The sequence below is a fragment of the Borostomias antarcticus genome (assembly GCF_949987555.1).
Source record: "Borostomias antarcticus genome assembly, chromosome: 3".
NCBI classification, from domain to species: Eukaryota; Metazoa; Chordata; class Actinopteri; order Stomiiformes; family Stomiidae; genus Borostomias; species Borostomias antarcticus.
In genome coordinates this window covers 32549964-32573241 of record NC_140236.1, presented here as the reverse complement: position 1 = coordinate 32573241, position 23278 = coordinate 32549964, and the positions used below count along the sequence as shown (strand labels likewise).

The window sequence follows — 23278 nt, the reverse complement described above, 5'->3', positions numbered from 1 at the left end:
GTTGTTGGTCAAGCAGAGTTTCTGCCGGGTGCTTGTTCTCCCTCACCTCAACTCTACTTTCATATCTTGCACAGATCGCTTGAGGTTTCTATTATGGGGTGGCTGTAGCTCAGTTGGTAGAGCGGGTAGTTCAGTGATCGAAGGGTCAGTGGTTTGAATCCCGGCTCCGACTGTCCACATGTCGAAGTGTCCTTGAGCAAGACACCTAACCCCAAAATTGCTCCCAATGAGCAGGTTAGCACCTTGCATGGCAGCTACCGCCATTGGTGTATGACTGTGTGTGTGAATGGGTGAATGAGAGGCCATTGTAAAGCGCTTTGAGTGCCGCTAAGGTGGAAAAGCGCTATATAAGTGCAGTCCATTTACCATTACCATTTATCACTCAGCAGTTTGTCAATTTGCTTTTGGCTGTATTCAAGGCTTACTTTAAGTTCATTCAAGTCCTTCACCACAACATCCAACGCATTCAGTTTAGCCACTTTATTGTCAATTGATTTCAGCAACTCAATCTCCATTACCTCTTCAGCTTCTTCCTCACCACTTTCTGATCCAAGGCGTCCTCTCTTTGGGGATGGCTTCTTCCCTTCATTTGAAACACCTTGCCATCTTTGCTTGACTTTCTTCCACTTCCCAACAAGCTTATCAGATGTGTTGTCTTCAGGCATTTACAATTTTGCTGGTACTGTATATCTCCCCAATATGTTGCTCAAGGGACTAGTTGTATCACTTCACTTGAGTTCCACTTGCCACCTAATGCCCATTCTAATGTTAAACCTATTCCCCATGTCTACAGTACACGCTTTATAGATTGAGTTGCAGCCAAATGATTCACTGTTTGAAGGAGCAGGTCATTCGTGTCAACAAGCAGGTGTACCTATGGAGTGGAAATTAAGTTTCCCATGCCAATAAAGCCCCCTTGAATTGAATGAGCAGGGTAGCAATGACACATACTCTAACCTTTGACCTCTGCATCTACTACACAGCTTAACTAGGAGTCTCTCTCTCCCTCTCTCTCTCTCTCTCTTCCTCCATCTCACACTACCTTTCCTGCTGTCCCTCTCTCTCATTCTCTCCCTGTATGTCTTTCTCTCCATTGTCCTCTCCAGTCAGTAGCGATGTTTCCATCCACTTGTCAATCAAATTGTGTGAGGATCGCTAAAAATATGAATGCGAATAAAGCCGGTGAACGTGCGTTTCCATCTAGAGCTTTTAATCGGGTAAAGCATTTATCACAAAAGACTTTTATCGAACAAGAGAAAATCCGATGAGATCGACAGTACAAACTTTTTGTCGATTTTCATGACTTTTAATCGAATTTTACTGTTTCCATAAGGCATTTTTAATTCGATATAACTTAATTCGCATAAAACGTGTGGATGGAAACATGGCTAGTGACGGCACTCTCCCTCTCCCACCCGCCCAGCCTCCCGCAATCATGACGGTGCAAACCTCAGAGTTGTTGGCCTGATGGCTGAATTATTGATGGTGACATGCTGAAAAGATTCATCACCCCAACCCTGTGTCTGTCAACAAGAGGAGGAGCAGAGGGGGTGGGGGTGGGGTTCGAAGATAGGCTGAGGAGGCACTGGGGTATAACGCCATTGCTTCATGGTAATGTTACCGTTTATTTCGAGCACCGGCGTTTTATGACAGGCGTTGAACTGCTTTTTTTTTTGCTAGATTGATGAAGCGCTCTACTGGCTGCTCTGTATTAATCTCTTCAATCCAATCCCTCCATCTCTCTCTATATATATCTCCCTCTGTGTCCCCCCCTCTCTCCTCTCTCCCCCCCGCTCCCTTTACCCCTCTCTTTCTTTCTTTCTTTCTTTCTTTCTTTCTTTCTTTCTTTCTTTCTTTCTTTCTTTCTTTCTTTCTTTCTTTCTTTCTTTCTTTCTTTCTTTCTTTGGCTCCCTCTTGACACCCTCTCTCTCTCTTCCTCTCTCTTCCTTTCCTCCACCTCTCCCTACCTCTTTCCCTCTCTTTGTCTGTCCAGAGAGGACTAGCAGACTGTCACAGTGCATCAGCCTCTCATGAGGACAGGATAGAAGGACAGACTAGACTATAACAGACCAGACCAGACCATAATAGAACAGAACAGACCAGACCAGACGATAACAGTCTAGACCAGAAGATAACAGTCTAGACCAGACCATAACAGATTACACCAGACCAGACCCGACCAGAGCAGTCCAGACCAGAATAGACAACAACTGCATTCTCCCTCTGGGGTGTCATGATAGGGGGAGGGAGAGGGATGGAGGGAGGTGAGGAATGGTGAGAGATGAGGTAAGGGATCCAGGGAGAGATGGAGGTATGGAGGGGAAGAGGGAGTGTCAGGCTGTCATGTCCCGATTGGACAGATTCCCTTACTCATCAGCAGAGGAGGCCAGGAGAGAGGGATGAGAGAGAGAGAGACACTAAATCCATCCACACTTACTACCATGAGGAACCTCATCTTCACAGCAAAACAATGCTGAACTGCCCCTTAAATCAGCAGTTTGTGGGATCAAGTTTTGGCGTAAGCCAGGACCTCGAGGGCCTGGGTAGCTCGTAAACTCATTAGCGTCACAGTTTATGAACCAGACCTGCTCCTTAGACGATTCCTATTAGCATGCCGTCTCTAGGATGTGGACAGCGAGACACTGAGAAGCTAAAAGTGTTTTTGACAAGACCTTAATTAGCCAATCATGACACATAGCCCTATTATCATCCTGATGAGCCATTAGGCTGATATGAATGAGAAAAGGGTATTCAGAAACACAGCGAGGACATTCTGGTCAGTGTTGTCTCTGCTATTTGCGTTGCCAACCCAAACGCAGCCTAGCAGTTGACAGATGAGAGGAAATATGTGAAGCAGCACGTCCTTGGGTTCACTTTGTCTAAGAAGTGAACAATTTCGCTTATTTTTGTGGTCTCTCGGTTTAGTTAGAGGAAAAAGCCTAGCTTCGATAGCTCGAATCTGAAATGTGAGACTCCTCTCAGACACCTGCGCACCCCTCTCTCTCTCCCTCCCTCCTCACCCCTTCACCTCCACTCCCACACCAGCCTGCCTTCCTCCAACCACCCCCACCCCTCCCTCCCTCCCTCTGTTTTGCTACCATGTATTGTTGCTTGTTACCCTAGTAGCAGCCCTGCCAGCACAAATACAACATCTCCCTAAGGACCAGCCATGAAATATGACCATCATACTCTCATTCAGTACCAGCTGGTGGTTCAATGTAAGCACGCACACACACACACACACACACAGACACACACACACCCACAGACATATGCTCACACACATACTGTACACACACACACACACACACAAACTCCACACGTGTTCATGCACAAACATGCGTGCATACACCATACAAACACGACCACGGCCACAGACTTGTTTATAAGCTACAGATTCTTATTATGCACTCCTTCTGCTGCACACACACACACACACACACACGCACACACACACACACACACACACACACACACACACACACACACACACACACACACACACACACACACACACACACACACACACATTCTTCCATTAAGCATCTCGGTCTGTGGGTTAACTCTTACCCCAGTAGTTAAGTGACCTCCACACTGCAGAGAGATCAGGCAAAGTGAATATTTCATCAACCCAACCTGGGGCTCTGTCGGCATATAACCAATGACAGGGAGACATGTCCCTAACTGATGACCTCGTTTCCTGCCTTATGAAATGAAACCATCTAACAAGCAGAGCAGGTTGACCTGGCTCGTCACTGACAGTCCTGTTCGAGAGAGGGGGGGGAGAGAGAGAGAGGGAGAGAGAGAGAAGGAGAGAGAAGGAGAGAGAGCATGTGCATGTGTTTGTGCATGTGTTTGTGCATGTGTGTGTGTCTTTGTGCATGTGTGTGTATCTTCGTGCATGTGTGTCTTTGTGCATGTGTGTGTGTGTGTGTGTGTGTGTGTGTGCATACAGCATGCGTGTGTGTGTCTGCGTTTGAGGTTCCCCTGGCTGCTCACCAGAGGGACTGTGTTTAGGACATTAAAGGGACGGGGGCGCAGGCAGGATGAATGCCGGCCTGCTCTCTGGCTCCCTCGCCGTGGAACCGCTCCCCCACCCGCCCCCTCCTCCCCGGTTCCACTTCAAACGCCGGTGCCGTCGCGGTCCGTGCTGCTGGCACGCTGAGCCCACTGACAGACGCGTTTGTAGACGGCGCTTTCATTCGGCCGGAGGCTCTGTAAGAATGGTTATGGGGGAGCGTTCGAGCTAAACTGCCTCCCAGCCAGGGTGTGAACGCTGTGGGTTTCTTGAAGTCAGGAGCGGTGAGAGATGTTGGCTATGTGGGCGCGGGTCATTACTGGCATCCTACTACTCATGTTCAGCCTCTGCTTGCCATGAGACCCTCTGTTCCTCGCTCCCTCAGTCCCACTTGTGTGTGTGTGTGTGTGTGCGTAGGGCCGGAAATCACACCACCTGTCCACGCCACAGCCAATCCAGTCCTGCTGCAGGAGTCTGATGACTAACATCGCTCAGGGGAGTTGTTTTGACAAGCAGCTCAGGCGTGTTGTGAGCAAACCTTTCAGCACCTCTTTATCAATACACCTGCATCCGCACAGCGCCGTCCTTACACAGCGCTCCCTCTAGTGGATGGTCAGAGAACTGCAGCCTCAGAATTGGTTTTTAGTTGACTTGCCTATACAGGTACGTAGCTTAATACAGGTTAAATAAACTAGCGCACAGAACGGGTGGAAATGGTGTGGTTTGTATATTGATCCAAAGATCGATCTATCAGTCTTTCTATCTATCCGTGATTGAATCCGTAACTCATACAATGGTTTTAATATCAAGAGATAGCGGAATATATATACCTGTCTATCTAGGTTTTACACTTTTAAGCACCACATTGTTAATCTTATGAGTAGCCTAAACTATGACAGAAAATTGGCTTCCTGGAGCCTACAGAAACAGAGCCAGCTTTCCAATGTTTAGTAGGAAGAGGATTGTTGAAGCAGTTTTCTTATCAGTTTTAGATTATGGTGATGTAATTTATAAACATGCTGCTGCTTCTAGTGTGAAACCTTTAGACACAGTCTATCGTCACTGCTCTCAGATTCATCACCGCTGACACTGTAGCTGTGACACTCATCATTGCTCCTTGTACTCTTAAGGTTGGTTGGCCTTCTCTTGAAGAGAGGCCAAATAAGCACTGGTTATTTTTTATTTTTTTTCAAAGTACTTATTGGCAAGCAACCTTATTATCTCACAAGGGTGTTGGATTGCAGCTCTGGGCTGCATTTCCCAGTTTCAATGTACCTTAGCCCTCTAGGAAGGTTTCTAAGGTAGCCTATAGGCTACCTTTTACCCCAATCTAATATTACCAAAATTAAAGCTATGCCTACAAAAGCTCATCTGCTAATATATTTAAGTCAAGGCGAGATCTTGTGATAGTTACAATTCATACATTGTAGCCTACAAAATATAAAATTAAGAGCATTAATCTGTGAATATATGACATGTGCACTGCTATGAAGGACTCGGATCGGGAGTAGTCTGTTCTCATCATACACTTGCCGATTTAAATCTGTACCCCTCATACACTTACAGATTTCTGTGCCAAATTGCCACTCCGACTACCCCCAACTAGTGCCGACTGCAGCCGAATAGGACAGACTCGGCAGGATTGTGAATCGTGTATAAATCGGGCATAATATCTTGTAGTGTATCCTCAGCTTTAGATGCAGGTAGCGGTTCGCAAATCCATGGGTACAGATTCATTTTCATCAATCAGGCACAAGCTTGGATCCTGGAGTTACGTATTACCTGGAGAACACAACCTGAGAGACTTGAGAGAAACTTTGAGAGAGCAACTTTGAGTGAAATTTTATCTGTCCAGTCCCTACTTAAAAAGGACAGGAAATTGAGGTGTGTCCTGTTGGCATAGACAGCACCAATTGGTCACTCACAGAGAGTGAGGGGTCTGTGGGCTGCTTTAACCCCCACCCACTCGGGGTTGGGATTCTCTCCAAGAGTGAAATAATCAAATATCCCTGTTATAGTTTCAATTTCCCCAACATGCATAATTAACTGATTCAGGATTTTAGCTTTAGATTGATACCAAACATTGCTAGGTTGACTTAGCAGCATAGAACCAGTTATTTACAACACGCAGTAACACTTCACTTCACTACAAATACAATGCATCAATGCCCATACTTTATTCCTAGATCTTGTTCTCATGGTGGTTGCATCACAGAGTTGGGAGAAAGTAATTTCACTTTATTAAAGAAACAAGACAAATCATGATCATATTCCTTTGTTTAACTTTATCTAAAAAGAGTTAATGTTTTCCCCCAAATCCCATTTCACAGAACCAGTCCTTGCTGAAAGGGTTTTGTCAGATTTACTGTGACTTTGACAGGAAACAGTCTTAACGAAATGTGTTCCTCCCTACATGACCTCCCATTGATTAGTCCCTGGGTAGGGGAGAGCAGCATGTCCCGGACCCGCCAGATCTTTATCAGGCATCACCAACATTCCAGTCAGTGAGATGGTCTCACAATATGGTCTGTAGAATATTTGTCAAGTCCATAATCTGCTACAGTGTAATGAGTTACACATGTGTCTACCCTACTATGGGTCTATCAGATCCCATTGGATTAATCAATTCACCAAATATCTGTCTACAATATACAGTACAGTATAGTGGTGGGGTACAGTCAGACAGAAAAGCCATGTCATCAAATTGCTCTGTTACATAAGAACCTTTTGTTGTTCACAGATTGGATTTATATTCTGGATAGTCCATATGTTGTATTTCTCTCAATAAAATGTAAATGACAACATTCCCATGATGTGTTATGTGGGCTCCAAAAACATTGTTGATTGTAGACTAATGATGTAATTTGCGCAGGTAGGGTAGATATATGTGCGCTATATTGCAACTCTCCTTTTGAAAAGTATAATTTTGCCCTAATCAGGCTAAAACTATAACAGGATAAACGGAGCGCATCGCTAGAGTAGTTTGATGCGTTACTATTACACCACATGAGCTAGTGTTTTTTGTTTGCTATATTTACAATACAGTATTTTTTTTTTAGTTTCCTGTGGGTGTGACTCACATTGTTTATGGGATAGTTCAAGGGTGTAGTGTGCCACATGGGGGCTTGGTAGACCCCAATCTCCTCATCCATGACAACCAAGGCAGGCTTTGTGTGTGTGTGTGTGTGTTTTTGTGTGTGTGTGTGTGTAGGAGGGGGGTATAAGGATTTTAGGAGGCCAACCTGATACTCCATAGCCTACAGGGGAATCACCATACAGGACAGGTTGTACGGTGTGTACAAGAACTCGCCTTCCCTAATGGTGTTTTTGAACAAATCAACTATGTAACAGGGATTATTAAAGTTAATCTTCTCTTACTGTATTTAGAGAGCTGCCACTAGAGAACCCTTTAGAGCTGAGACTGTGAATATCTGTGTGAGTGTGTACGATCTCCCCCCAGCAGCTGGCAGTGTCTGACAGCCTCCATAGTCCCTCTGATGACCTCTCATTACCTCAGTTGTGTGTGTGTGTGTGTGTGTGTGCCCATTGTAGGGGACCTAGCATCATTATGGTGAAGAATGAGTCTGAATCCTATAGAGAGATGTGAAAAAGGATGGGAGTAGGAACAATCCTGGCAATCCACCCTAAAACGCTCTGCCCACTGTCAGTATGCTCCGTGGATTAAGATGGAGTGAATTATTGAGTAAATGACGCTGGACTCATTACCACCTGGCAGGCAGAGATATGTGTGTGTGTGTGGGGGGGGGGGGCTGCTCCTCTGATAGCTGTATTGATCTGTGGTGCTGCCAGCATGAATATTACCCTTCTTCTCCCTCCCTCGCTGGGGTCCCAGATATAGGATCAGATGGATGGTTTAATTTCCAGATATATGATCAGATGGATGGTTTAATTTCCAGATATAGGATCAGATGGATGGTTTAATTTCCAGAGCAGACTGCAGCCGCAGCAGGCAGACCTCACTTCTCCTCAGATTGGAAATCGTTTATTCATGGCATTTCTGATTACTCTTCTTTTTTTTTCTTTTACACGGTTTTCACTCAGTGGTTCATACTTCCCAGTGTCATTTCCTGAGTATAACAAGCATTTAACAACCTTTTCTCAGGATCTATCTGATCTTTATGAAACAATATCCATTTGGACATTTTTTGTTGCCCAAATGTCACCCAGATCCTTTACTTAACCAAGCATCTGGGTATGGAGAAGCTGAACAGGACTGGGGAGAGAATAACCAATTTACATGTTAGTGTAGTACTTAATCTAGTCCACAAGGGGGCAGCAGAAGCACAGCCTGCCACTAGAATCCTATGCATGGAATCCTATCCATATCCTGCAGGCGGAAGCAACCGATGTTCATTGTTTATAGACCTTGTAGTTTCACCACATGCCCAGATCAACTGACGCCTCATGGACACTTGAAGTGATAGGAAAACCACATACGTTGAACTTTGGTGGACCAGCAAATATGTTTTGGGATTAAAAACACCCTTAATAGAAAAACTGTTGGCCATACCTGTGACAGCATTTGGGTGCCAGTGTCTCAGTACAGAGAGGGGGAGGAGGAACAAGGGAGAAGAGTTAGGGTCGTGTAAGGCTAGTATTTAGTCAAGGAGGAGAAATAGTTTCCCATGTACCCGCATTACATTCTTTTGTAGGCCTAACCTGCTTTTTTTAGGATCCTAATAGTGTCTAGTTAAGAATTTGGCTTGTTGCCCAGGTCAATGAATGTTAAAGAAAGGAAATGTCCGCACACATACTTCATTCACCCATCAAACATAACGTTTCGCCCAACAAGGGCTTCATCAGATTGCAAGATGTTATGTTTGATGGGGGAACAAAGCAGGGGACAGCAGTATACTGTGTGGGCAGACATTCCTTTTGTTTTATTTCTTTTTTGGTCCAGAACCAGTTTTTTGGGGGGGATGTGCATATACCTAATCTTTTCTACAGGTCAACTAATGTCCCATGGGGTTCGTTTGGCGGCCATCTTGAATTGGATGTCTGGAGTAGGAGAAATATGAAGAAAGGACTGTGACGGCCTAGACTCCCTGCAGCTGGGGCGGCTGTGGCAGCCGCTGATGGAGTTCCAAGGCATTCTTGCCATGAGTGAGGAGGAGGTGGGGAAGGAGACCCACCTAGAGCAACAGGAGATGGATCCCGGGGACCTACGGCACCCCCACCTTTCGCACCACCCCCATGCGGCCTCTGACCATCCTCTACTGCTCAGCACCAGCAGGACTGGGAGCCCCACCTGGCTCATGACCTCGAGTCGGCTCACATGTTTGCACAGGAGTAGCAGCAGAGTGCCAGAGTAAGGCAGAAGTTCATTTGCCTTTGTATGTTGTCCGGTTTAAGCGATGGACATCAATTCAAGATGGCCGCCAAATGAACCTCATGGGACATTAGTTGACCTGGGCAACAAGCGAAATTCTTAACTAGACACCATTAGGGTCCTAAAAAACACATTTGTCCTACTAGACTAATTAGGGTGATGGTTAATGGAAGGAGGGAGAGAGAAGTGTGTGTGTGTGTGTGTTTACATCAGTATTTTGCGATCCGCTGAGCATGTTATACCTGTCTGTTAATTTGTACTACTACCCCCTATTTCTTCCCCCCTGCGTGTTTTAATCACATAAACACCTCCAGACAGAGACAAAACGGGTGCAGGCAGGTTCAGACGGTTCCAGAAGCACTGATTCATGTATGTTATTAGCGTGTTATTAGCGTGTTCGTTAACCGGGTTATGGTGACTGTCTTGTAAGTCTGAGAATAGGACAGGCTGGTTGCTAGGTAACAGCGCAAAAAAAACCTAAACTGCTGGAGTCAGGGCTGGGCTAAATCGCTGCAGCGAAACACACACACACACACGCACGCACACACACACACACACACACACACACACACACACACACACACACACACACACACACACACACACACATATGTTACATACATGTCTCATCATTGCTTCTCAGAGTACTGATCAAGAAAAACTGCAGTGATTACATTATTATTTTTTTCTTGAGGTTTTGGATTACTGTAGTTTGAATTCAGCTCAGACCCCCATATGCTCAATACTTGAGCTGAATTCAAATGAATTTCTGTCAGTCACTTGTAATTCAGATCAGAGTGGAAAACTGTGTCACTCTCCACGTATTAAACTGCAATCCATCTCCTAGCACCTAGTGAACCTAAAATTGGAATCACACAAATCATTCATACTGACCCCACCTCGACCCAACCGTGACGACCAGGTAGCCTGAGAAGGTGGGCATTACCGTATCAATGATGCTTTAAAGAGCACCGCACATGCTAAATCCATTTTGTAATGTGTTTATCATATACATGTTGGTCTCTGACGGTCCTACCAATGTACAAAAGTTGATATCAAACAACCCAGTCATTTGTTTATGGTCAGCACACTTCCTCCTGCCCTGGAAGTTCAACCCTTCAACAAGCCATTCGGAGTTTCAGAGTTTTCCGCGTTGTTACTGACGTTTTGGTGACGTAGATCGAGGAGCGTTATCATAGTCTCGCTTTTTTTCCAGCCGAGTCGAGTGCGTCACATCAGGAATAATGCCGCATCGCTGTTCTGTTTTCGGCTTCAAAAATCCACACTTATCGCTAGGCCTACATCTTGTCCCAACTCTTCGTGAAGATATTGGCACCCCTCCCCCGCCCCTCCCCCTCCATCTCATTGGTCAACGGGGCTTTCACAGAAATCCATTCAGACAGATGGAATAAGATCACTCAGGGGCGAAATGTGAGTTTTTTTCTGCATAGGACATTAAAATTCACTTTTCTGAGACCCTAGAAACCGATTTTAAGTAGGTAAAAACAGCATATGTGGTGCCCTTTAAATACATTCATAAATTCTGCTTTCTGTTTCCCCACCTCTGTTTTGCGGCATTCTCTAGCCTGTTCTGCTACATGTAAGTGCTGACTGTGCTTTACCATATGATTCACTTTAATATCAAATTAGAGACTACAGGGATAGCTAACACATAATGGCCTACCATGTAGGCAACTTCTCTGTAACTATTTGTGCACTCTACTCTTAGTCATGTCTCTCTTATGAAGTATTTAGCCCATGTTTACTGCTCTGTATATGTTCTCAGCCAATAGACAAACATTTTCCAGGAGCTCGATCGTCTCGTTGAGAGAGATCAGGGAAGAATTTTTGCAGCTCACTTTTCTGGCCCCCGGGTGAAACGTTTTTTTTTTTGCTTCCCTCTGGAATATGTAGATGTAGGGGTGGGAACTATGCCCACCCCCTTTTACTCTCTGTAAAGCGTATTGCGTTGCCACTGTGTATGAAATGCGCTATACAAATAAAGTTTGATTTGATTCCATTTGATTAGATTTAGGGGTCATTGCCCTATGGTTCTGCTGGTCTGGATAGGACAGCAGGGAGACACCTCCAGGGTAAGAGAGAGCTACAGGTCTGGGGTTGAGGCTGGGAAGAGACACCTCCAGGGGAGAGAGCGTCAGGTCTGGGACCAAGGGAAGTAACAGCTGAAAGTGGAGAGAGATGAGGTTGAGTTGGGACATTCAGCACCATGCAGAAAGAGGAGAGGAGAGACAAGGAGAACAGAGGGGAATAGGGGAGAGGAGAAGAAAGGAGAGGGAGGAAGGTGTCTTTTGTGCTCTGAATCCTGTGCGTCTGCAAGTAGGAGGACAAATCAGCCATTCAAGGATGTCCTGTCGCTATGGAAACTACTGTTAAGATGACAAGGAGGCAGGCTAGTGAACTGGAGAGAGAAAGACAGAGAGGGAGAGAGAGAGAGGGGGGGGGGAACAGACAGACAGACAGACAGACAGACAGACAGACAGACAGACAGACAGACAGACGGACAGATAATGATTCCCGCCTGCTTGGCTTTGCTCATTAGCAGGGTCGGATGTGGGGAAGCAGTTACACCCAATCAGAGCTCTGATCCACCAGGGGGACAAAACCTTGACATCACACACCACCACCCTGGCGTTACCCAGGCTGCTCTGGAGCCAGGGGGTGGCAAGGAGGGTTTCAACGCAACTGGAGAGCAGCTCTGTGTGCTGGTTAGGTCTGTGGAGGGGTGGGGTGGTCAGGAGCTCTCTCACTGCTGCATCGGTACAACATGCTTTTGATTTATTTCTGGGTTGTTCAAGCCTCTCCCGTGCTCGTCATCACTCCCTTTCAGTTCAGTTATCATGCGGTGTTGACTCACGGTGGCGACAAACACACACAATCACACACAATCACACACACACACGCACGCACGCACGCACGCACGCACACACACACACACACACACACACACACACACGCACGCACACACACACACGCACACACACACACACACACACACACACACACACACACACACACACACACACATACACGCACACACACACATTCTTTAAAGGAGTAGTAAAGGGAAAAAGTGATTTTTCACGGTGCCCACCCACATCCATTGCATGACCAAAACGGTGGTAGAGCAATTATCAGACATTCTCAAAAGTGCTAGTTTTGTCAACTTTTTGATCTGAACCATTGTATATGATCATAAGTAACCTTAAAACAGGGCTAAACATGATTTTTCCATTTACTACTCCTTTAAGTGTTGCGATGCCCTGGTGCACTTTCGTCTTAATAAACCCACTTTGGGCTTTTTATTTGGTGAATTGGTCTTCCAGAGAGCATTCTGTCAGCTGGAGGTGTGTGTGTGTTTGTTTGTGTGTGTGTGTATGTGTGTATGTGTGTGTGTGTGTGTGTATGCGTGCGTACACGGCTTTGTGCCTGTGTGGGTTTGTGCGTATTTCTGTGTTTGTTTGCGTTTCTTTGTGTGTGTGTTGTGTGTGCTTGCTTACAGACCTCTCTGTCACAGCAGAGAGGACCTAGTCCTTTATTACATCACAGGAGCAGCCAGTCAGTGTTGGGTGGTGATAAGGTAGAATATGAGATGATAACTAATAAATAAAAACGAATTCATGATGACAAAAACTATGACGAAATCTATTGACATTTTCGTCAACAGGCAAAAACTAACGAAAATGTGGGATAGACGATTTAAGAAGAGATCCAATCAGAATGCTAAGATTTTTACGTGAAAGGCGTGGCTCCCGCTGAAAAAACTTTGAACACAGGCCAGGAGAGTGCATAGAAATATAATTCAGTAGCTTTGTCTATCAGTCTAAGAGATGTTTCCTCCAGGAGTATATATACAGTACAGTATGAGTTTGGAAATTCTAGAGAAATGGGGAAATTATGCATTACACTTTAACTAAACCCATTCGATTTTAGTTGACTAAATCGATTGTTGATTTAGTCAACAAAAATCTGAATGCCATTTAGTCAACTAAAACTAGATGAAAACTAAAACAATTCAGACTAAAATATTACTAAAAGTAAAAAGCATTTTAGTGAAAAGACTGACTAAAACTGAATAAAAAATTTGCTGTAAAAATTAACACTGACACCCCCCCCCCCCCCCCCCCCCCAGCCTGGCGGCGGTGCCCCATGCTGACAGACTGCTGATGGGGCGACTCTCTCAGGCTCAGACAGAGATGTGTGCACCTGGAGGAAACGGGCTGTAAGATATAAAAATCCCACCTACTGTATTATTACCGCCCCCACACATCCATCATCTCCACCTCCTGCTGCTGCTCCATAACCAAATGGCAAATAAAAATGTGAGAATGTTGAAACATCTAAATTGTCCACCTCAACAGAAGGTAAAGATGGCCTTTCTATTTTTATCCTCCAACTCCTCCTCCTCTACATCATCCTCTTCTTCCACCTCCTCCTCCACCTCCTCTACATCATCCTCTTCTTCCATCTCCTCCTCCACCTCCTCCTCCTCTACAGTACATCATCCTCTTCTTCCACCTCCTCATCCTCTACATCATCCTCTTCTTCCACCTCCTCCTCCTCTACATCATCCTCTTCTTCCACCTCCTCCTCCTCTACATCATCCTCTTCTTCCTCCACCTCCTCCTCCTCTACATCATCCTCTTCCTCCACCTCCTCCTCCTCTACATCATCCTCTTCTTCCTCCACCTCCTCCTCCACCTCCTCCTCCTCTACATCATCCGCTTCCTCCAACTCCTCCTCCTCTACATCATCCTCTTCTTCCTCCTCCTCCTCTACATCATCCTCTTCTTCCACCTCCTCCTCCACCTCCTCCTCCTCTACATCATCCTCTTCTTCCACCTCCTCCTCCACCTCCTCCTCCTCTACATCATCCTCTTCTTCCACCTCCTCCTCCTCTACATCATCCTCTTCTTCCACCTCCTCCTCCTCTACATCATCCTCTTCTTCCACCTCCTCCTCCTCTACATCATCCTCTTCCTCCACCTCCTCCTCCTCTACATCATCCGCTTCCTCCAACTCCTCCTCCTCTACATCATCCTCTTCCTCCACCTCCTCCTCCACATCCGCTTCCTCCAACTCCTCCTCCTCTACATCATCCTCTTCTTCCTCCTCCTCCTCTACATCATCCTCTTCTTCCTCCTCCTCCTCTAGATCATCCTCTTCTTCCACCTCCTCCTCCTCTACATCATCCTCTTCCACCTCCTCCTCCTCTACATCATCCTCTTCTTCCACCTCCTCCTCCTCTACATCATCCTCTTCTTCCACCTCCTCCTCCACCTCCTCCTCTACATCATCCTCTTCTTCCACCTCCTCCTCCTCCTCTACATCATCCTCTTCTTCCTCCACCTCCTCCTCCACCTCCTCCTCCTCTACATCATCCTCTTCTTCCATCTCCTCCTCCACCTCCTCCTCCTCTACATCATCCTCTTCTTCCACCTCCTCCTCCTCTACATCATCCTCTTCTTCCACCTCCTCCTCCACCTCCTCTACATCATCCTCTTCTTCCACCTCCTCCTCCACCTCCTCCTCCTCTACATCATCCTCTTTCTCCACCTCCTCCTCCTCTACATCATCCTCTTCTTCCACCTCCTCCTCCTCTACATCATCCTCTTCTTCCTCCACCTCTTCCTCCTCCACCTCTTCCTCCTCCTCCACATCCTCTTCCTCCAACTCTTTCTCCTCCTCCACCCCCTTGTCTTCCTTCTCCTCCACCTCCAGTCCCTCCTCTTTTATGGCTACCAGCTCCCCCTTTGTTTTCTGAACACCCTGGATCTCTGGGTCTCCAGCTTCTTCATGGCCGGTTCTGCTGCTGGTCTCTCTGAGCGGCCTTGTTCTGCTGCTGGTCTCTTTGAGTGGCCTGGTTCTGCTGCTGGTCTCTCTGAGTGGCCTGGTTCTGCTGCTGGTCTCTCTGAGTGGCCTGGTTCTGCTGCTGGTCTCTCTGAGCGGCCTTGTTCTGCTGCTGGTCTCTCTGAGCGGCCTTGTTCTGCTGCTGGTCTCTCTGAGTGGCCGTGTTGGTCTCAGGGTAATGACTTCACTCTGCAGGGGGTCTGAATGAACCACACCCACATTATCACGGGCAATTAAATCTCAATTAGGACATGAAATGACCCTATACCGCCTAGTTAGGACATGATATGACCCTCTATACCGCCTAGTTAGGACATGATATGACCCTCTATACCGCCTAGTTAGGACATGATATGACCCTCTATACCGCCTAGTTAGGACATGATATGACCCTCTATACCGCCTAGTTAGGACATGATATGACCCTCTATACCGCCTAGTTAGGACATGATATGACCCTCTATACCACCTAGTTAGGACATGATATGACCCTCTATACCGCCTAGTTAGGACATGATATGACCCTCTAAACCACCTAGTTAGGACATGATATGACCCTCTATACTGCCTAGTTAGGACATGATATGACCCTCTATACCGCCTAGTTAGGACATGATATGACCCTCTATACCGCCTAGTTAGGACATGATATGACCCTCTATACCGCCTAGTTAGGACATGATATGACCCTCTATACCGCCTAGTTAGGACATGATATGACCCTCTATACCACCTAGTTAGGACATGATATGACCCTCTATACCGCCTAGTTTCACAGTGCATGACCCCCAGTGATGGGTTTGGCTGTTTCGACCATTTCAAATTAAACCCCTAACCACCAGGAGGCAATTTGCTAGGGGCCATCAGCCCTGACTGAACCGTAATCCTGAATACAATTTATTAATACAATCCCCTCTCATAACTGTGAACATGAGGTAGTCTCATGTGTTAGGCATTCATGAGGATCTTCTTTTGATTTTCTTTGTGTGATAGAGCAGCAAGGTGTTGCTTGTAGATGCGACTGATAGTGATTCAAATTTCTCCATTCAGGATGTATTATCTCAGCATGGGTTCATACTGTTTAATCTGGATCACCGTGAACCCCGCACGAGTGGCTTTTCGTTGGTAGGCAAATACACAGATGTCTTTTGTTTCGTTTTGTTTGTTCTTTCCGTGTCTATATCGTGTCATCGCTTTCAGAGAAAAGGACATCTGACATGAAACGTGGTTACTTCAGGCCTATTTTTATGCTGCACGAGCACACTCCACGTCCTTTGTGTTTTCTCCTCTCCTCTTTGGCAGACAGCAGCACTCCCCTCAGCAGGCGACCATGCACGGTGTCTGCGCCCCGCTGGGCAGCTATTGTCCGCCTCGGCGGCTCGTGATGGTCTTGCGCTCACGGCGCGTGCCTCAGTGCCGTGCCTCGACTGTAAACAGGTGCTTCATCAGTTTCAAATCAGCCCGAAGTCTACATTGGTACTTATTAAATACTCCCCGTGTACAAACAATTAGTCAATAGTCTATAGTCCTGAGAGCCCGAAGCTTCATGAACATTTTGATGAGCTTTCCAATTCTGTTTAACATATTATGGTAGCCTATATAGGGAATCTTTTTTTGGACACTCCAGATAGGTAAAGAAAACGAGAAGAAGAAGAAAAAATGGCAGAGAACGGCGACATTTGAATTTGTGTGCGTAATATAGGGCGGGCGTTGCCCCGTGGGGGTATAACGAGGCTTGTTCTCTGAGTCTGACCCCGGCGGTAGGGAAGCACGTCTGTGTTAATCACGTTCAGCAGCGGGGACGAGCGCACCGACAGACAGCAGCGTCTCTGCCGCTGCCGGTCCGAGTTTAGTTGTCAGCTTGTTGCTCGTCGATGCGCAGTTAAGGACAAGCGGAGCACAATTCTAGGAAAAGCGAAAAGTTTATCGCAGGGGGGCCATGTTTATTACACTCCCCGGATTTGAGATAGAGAGGGGAGCGAGGACGGACGTGAAAAGAAGCTGTTTCTACTATTCTGTTGTCGGTTTCTTCAGCTACCAGCGGAACCGTACAAAAAGCTAATTTTCACTCTTGAGAACGGACCATCGGGAGACAAGACGTATGGTTAAGAGTTTAGATGGACACAAACCTAACAATGGATTTCCGATGATGATTTTTAATGAATAGTTTTCACTTTTCATTTTGTTTACATTGCATACTTGAGACTCGTTTTTCTGCTTTATTGGCGTCAGGGGTTGCATCTCGGATGAGAGAACGACGTGTTGCTTTGTAACCTCGGCTGAGGTTGAGGACGTGAAGATATTTGACTGAGGCTTGATACGAGACCGTTAAGGTGACTGAAACTAAACTTTATTAAGTAGGCTACAGTTTCTCTCTGAACAGTCCCGTGTGGATAAACAATTATTCCACAATGATGGACTAAAATAAAGCTTTCTTTTTGTTTTCAGACTTCGCTCCTCAACCCTACACTACCGGAGCCTCCGAGGCACTAACCTTTTTCTCTCTTGTCTCCGGTTCTGCTTGTCCCTCGCAGAATGGCTCGGTTCGGAGACGACGTTCCCGGTTTGCTGGTCTCCGGGGATGGAGGCTCCATGCGTAACCGGAACCGGGATGGACCGGCGGTGTCCACAGGTGGCGTGTCCCCCGCATTTAAGCAGACCAAAGCGCAGCGAGCCCGCACCATGGCCTTGTATAACCCCATCCCGGTCAGACAGAACTGTTTCACCGTTAACCGGTCTCTCTTCATCTTCGGGGAGGACAACGTAGTGCGGAAGTACGCCAAGAAGATAATAGAATGGCCATATCCTTTTGGTCCAGAGGGTAAAGTGTGACACACACACACACACACACACACACACACACACACACACACACACACACACACACACACACATTCTCCAAAGTTTTGTCTAAGTGATATATTTCCCATTAATGATGACTGTGACATTGGCGAAATCCTGCGCTCATAGAATTTCAGCACCATGGACAGCGCCAGAGAGCGACTTCTCTTCTGTTGGTTTTAACTGCTCCTGGTGAGCTTTCGAAGGCCTGAGCCACCGCTATACACACACGCACACACACACACACACACACACACACACACACACACACACACACACACACACACACACACCTAACATACTATTTTCTGCAGTGGCTCATATGTCAGACTACTAATGATGAGATCTCTCTGACAGCATTGCAGGGGTAGGTTACAGTGCGGCTGATTTCTACTGTGTGGAGACTCGGTTACATCTCAATGTCCAACTGACCACGAAGTCCTCGAGGTGACCAGGCATGTAGCCCCTGCTTGTTGTGACTCACAACCCTATGGTGATGAGTTGAGTCAGAGAGAGAGAGAGAGAGAGAGAGAGAGAGAGAGAGAGAGCTGGTCCGGAGGGGATGGAGTCATAAAAAGAGAGAGAGAAATGATCTGGGTAGGAATCATATGTTGGCTTTCCAGCGCATGAAAGAGTCGACTCTACCTCCTTATTTGAGTTTCCCGTTGCGTAAAAGGCCCGTACAGCCGAGTCTCATCGCTAGTCTTCTCCGGATCACCTCCTTCGAGGTTCCGAGTGAGCAGACGCGAGCTGAAACGTGACGTGATAACACCGCTGACCGGTCAGGCAAAGTGAAACTCAGCCAGGCAGTCACCTGCAGACGACTGTACACGGGAACTCTAACAAACAAACCCCTGGAGATCCTTTGTGTACTTAGCTGTGACATGAGCAATGAGCAAGAGGGCACAATTCGACAAGGTTTTTATATATGGACCATTGTATATGATCATCAATAACCTTATAACAGGACTAATAATCCTAAATATTAAACTACCCCTATATATACCCCTGTATATGTTGAGTATAAACTATACTATTCGCCTTATTCACCTCAGCTGCCATATTGGTCAGTCTGACGTAATGAGGGGTGCGGATGCGGAAGTGCCCGTTGCCTTCAATGTTAAAAGTTTGCTGTAAAAACACCATTTCAAGAACCAAAACAGTCAAAATAACAGGCTGAATACACTATCGGGGTAACAAACTCATCATTACCAGACTCTGATTGTTTTTCACTGCCGTTGTTTTCGCGTTTGGAAATACATCAGAGTGAATGCAGCTGACGGCTAACTATGGCTCATTCACCTCCATGTATTTCCAAATGCGAAAACAATGGCAGTTGTTTATTGTCTATTTTCTATTTAGTTGTCTATTTCGGTTCTTGAAGTGGTGTTTTTACAGCGAACTTTTAACATTGAAGTCAACGGGCACTTCCACATCCGCACCCCAGACTGACCAATATGGCTGCCAGGTGAATAAGGCGAATAAAGACCTGGTGGTGCTGTAAGATGAGGGTCAAATCAACCCTTACAGAAAGCTCAGGACAGGTTTCGTCCTAGAATTTACCATTTGGGAAAATAACAACTTGTTGCATGAAACAGCGGATCATTTTCAGTGAATAAGAAGGAGAGAGAGAGGGAGAGAGAGACGGATGTAGAAAGATTGAGCAAGAGCAGGAGAGAGACATAGAGATGAGAACAAAAGAGACAACGAGAGAGAGAGTGTTTGAGCAAGAGAGAGAGAGAAAGAGAGAGAGAAAGAGAGAGGGCAGAGGATGGAGAGAGTAAGAGGGAGACCCAGAGCAGAGGAGTGGAAAGTGGATCAGCCGCGTCTCTCTGCATCCTCATTGATGGACATAATACACCTCAGCCAACACCACCCCGGTGTCCCAACCACCGCCGCACGAGCTGTCAGTGCATCTCAGGCACATCAACACACACACACGCACACACACACACACACACACACACACACACACACACACACACACACACACACACACACACACACACACACACACACAAGGAAAAAATTATAGACTGAGCCTAACTGCTAATAGCTTGGTAATGACTTGGCATCTCACCAAAGCTCTGTAGCATTGTCTCTCTAACAGAAGAGGAGAGGCGTGGGACTGCTGGTGTGTGTGTGTGTGTGTGTGCGTTATATATATGTGCGTATGTGTGTGTGATGTTTGTCTTGTTGGTATGACTGCTGATGAGAGTGTGTGTTTGTTTCGCTGGTGTAACTGGTGTGTGTGTGTGTGTGTCTGTGTGTGTGTGCGTGTACAGTATGTGTGTGCGTGTGTTGGTCTCAGGCACAGCATGCGAAAGTTGTTTGGTAGTTTTATAACATCTAAACCTCAACTTACTTTTTTATCAACATCTACTGTAACTGCACCCCCCCCTGTTGTAACAGGCAACGTTAATGCAGATGATGTGAGCAATGCTTGGGAAACTAATTCTGACTATGTTTTTCTCTTGTTCTTGTTGCCGTGACTACTGGTGTACGTGTACTGTATGTATGTATGTATGTATGTATGTATGTGTGTCGTTGGTGTAACTGATGGTGTGTGCGTGTCTGTCTGTGTGTGTGTGTGTGTGTGTCGGTGTAACTGCTGGTGTGTGTGTCGGTGTAACTGCTGGGGTGTGTGTGTGTGTGTGTGTTTGTGTGTGTGTGTGTCGGTGTAACTGCTGGTGTGTGTGTGTGTGTGTGTCGGTGTAACTGCTGGTGTGTGTGTGTGGGTCGGTGTTACTGCTGGGGGGTGTGTGTGTGTGTGTGTGTGTGTGTGTGTGTGTGTCGGTGTAATTGCTGGTGTGTGTGTGTGTGTGTGTGTGTGTGTCGGTGTCGGTGTAACTACTGGGGTGTGTGTGTGTGTGTCGGTGTAACTACTGGGGTGTGTGTGTGTGTGTCGGTGTAACTACTGGGGTGTGTGTATGTGTGTGTGTTCTTCTTGTTGGTGTGACAGCTTTGCAGGTGTTCCAGGTGGGTCTGGGAGCTATTGTCTCTACTCAGATGAATAGACTGTATGGATAGACATTCATAACCTGGACACACACACACACACACATACACACATGCACACGCACACCATCCGAGGGTCACGTGATGTCTCTTAGCACTGAGCTCCTGGCCTGGTCAGGTTATTCTACAGTCTAGTGATGTGTTCTTATCAGTGACAGTCTAGGGAGGGAAAGTGAAAACATGCGCCCCTAGTGGATTTGTTCCTATCGGAGAGGAGTTTCAATGTAAACTCCCGTAGACCGGATTTTCTAATAATTACTACGAAGCCATTTCGGTGAGGTGTGAGTGTCTTTACAGTAATAACCTACAAACTGTGAGAATTTCAAACTGTATTTCGACTTCTTTCAAATTTTCGAAATGACTCCATTCGTTTAATAAATGGACTACAGAGCTGGGCGCGCTTAGGTAGGCCTACGTCACTCATGAGAAAAATGCTGTGCTTTGCGCCAGATTGCTCCCATCGGTACGGGACGAATGGTTGCAAATTCTAGTCATTTCCAAGAGATCCCAAAGAGCTGGTCAACCTCAGGCTGGTCTTAGCTGGTCAACCTCAGGCTGGCCAACCTCAGGCTGGTCAACCTCAGGCTGGTCAACCTCAGGCTGGTCAACCTCAGGCTGGTCTTAGCTGGTCAACCTCAGGCTGGTCAACCTCAGGCTGGTCAACCTCAGGCTGGTCTTAGCTGGTCAACCTCAGGCTGGTCAACCTCAGGCTGGTCTTAGCTGGTCAACCTCAGGCTGGTCAACCTCAGGCTGGTCTTAGCTGGTCAACCTCAGGCTGGTCAATCTCAGGCTGGTCTTAGCTGGTCAACCTCAGGCTGGTCTTAGCTGGTCAGCATGGTCTTAGCTGGTCAGTATGGTCTGATCAAGTTGGTCTTAGCTGGTTAGGATGGTATTAGCTGGTCAGACTGGTCTTAGCTGGTCAGCATGGTCTGATCAAGTTGGTCTTAGCTGGTTAGGATGGTATTAGCTGGTCAGACTGGTCTTAGCTGGTCTGATCCGCAGGTGCGCCTGGCTATTCTTACTGGTCCGTAACCCTAACCTTAACCGCTAACCGTAATAGGCTCACTTATGATGCTAACTCACCGTAACATGATATGACCAGTTTTTCATGCTAGCCCTGACGACACCTAACAGCTCCCCCTGCGAATAGCGCCATTTTCTACATGGCCAGATCTAAAATGATTGTCAGCACGTGGGATGCATTTCTTGTTACTGCTGAAGTATTCTGCCAGCCATGCAATGCATATTGGCATTTTCGTAGGTGTACTGATTTGTAATTTGGTTGTATTGTGTTAGATGTTAGCTGGTAGAGTCAACAAGCTCGCAGAAGCTCACAAAATAACATCATGCATGCCATATGTAGTTCTTTACCACCTTGGTACAGAAAATATATACATAATTCGGATTCTGATTGAAAATTACCAGAATTAATAAAGTTTGTCTCCAAGTATATCATATTTAATGCATTCTACTAACTTTTCGATGTAGACCGAGATATCATTTTTCAGAAAATGTGCTATGAGAAATCCCATTCGTTCTCTCGGCATTAGGAACACTACCACTAGGGGGCGATGAGATTACTTTCCCTCCCTATTGTCATGTGGTCCTTGAGGATCTGGTTGTTGCCCATTTATCAGATTAACGCAGCCAATGTGATTAACAGACATTAGGCTCTGATGACTTCTGTTCAGGCTGCTGTATCATATGTTTGGTCTAAAGAGGTTTAGTCGTTGGAGATCTGGTTACATGGCTCCACTGTCATCATTCTGCTCTGCTTGGGCCCTGGATAGTGTCCTCACTGAATCCTATAACAGATCCACACACACACACACACACACACACACACACACACACACACACACACACACACACACACACACACACACACACACACACACACATACGAGAGCCACACACTCGATCTCGTATGCACACTCACACACCCACGAACGCCCTCGATTACGAGCACACACCCATAATTTTCCTAGCACACTCGTGGCCATTGACACACACACACACACACAAACACACACACACACACTCACACCACGTGACATCTGCAGAAGGTCACATGCGTGTGTTGAGAACAGCACGCCGACACTCCTGGCATAAGTGGCTCTTTATATTTTTTCGAGAGCTCAATTAAAGGAAATGATCGATGAACGGTTTATCACCGGAAGCTT

At 46.4% G+C, this 23278-nt stretch overlaps 1 protein-coding gene across 1 annotated transcript in view; it reads left to right on the top strand.

Annotated features, from left to right (window-relative positions):
* cacna1ea (calcium channel, voltage-dependent, R type, alpha 1E subunit a) overlaps positions 1 to 23278 on the top strand; it is a gene marked incomplete at both ends in the record, with an annotated part of 140441 nt that overhangs the window by 13751 nt on the left and 103412 nt on the right. The window contains one exon of the mRNA XM_084436141.1: positions 17771 to 18062. Within this exon, the coding sequence (XP_084292267.1) occupies positions 17771 to 18062 (292 nt within the window). The remainder of the gene's footprint in view (positions 1 to 17770; positions 18063 to 23278) is intronic.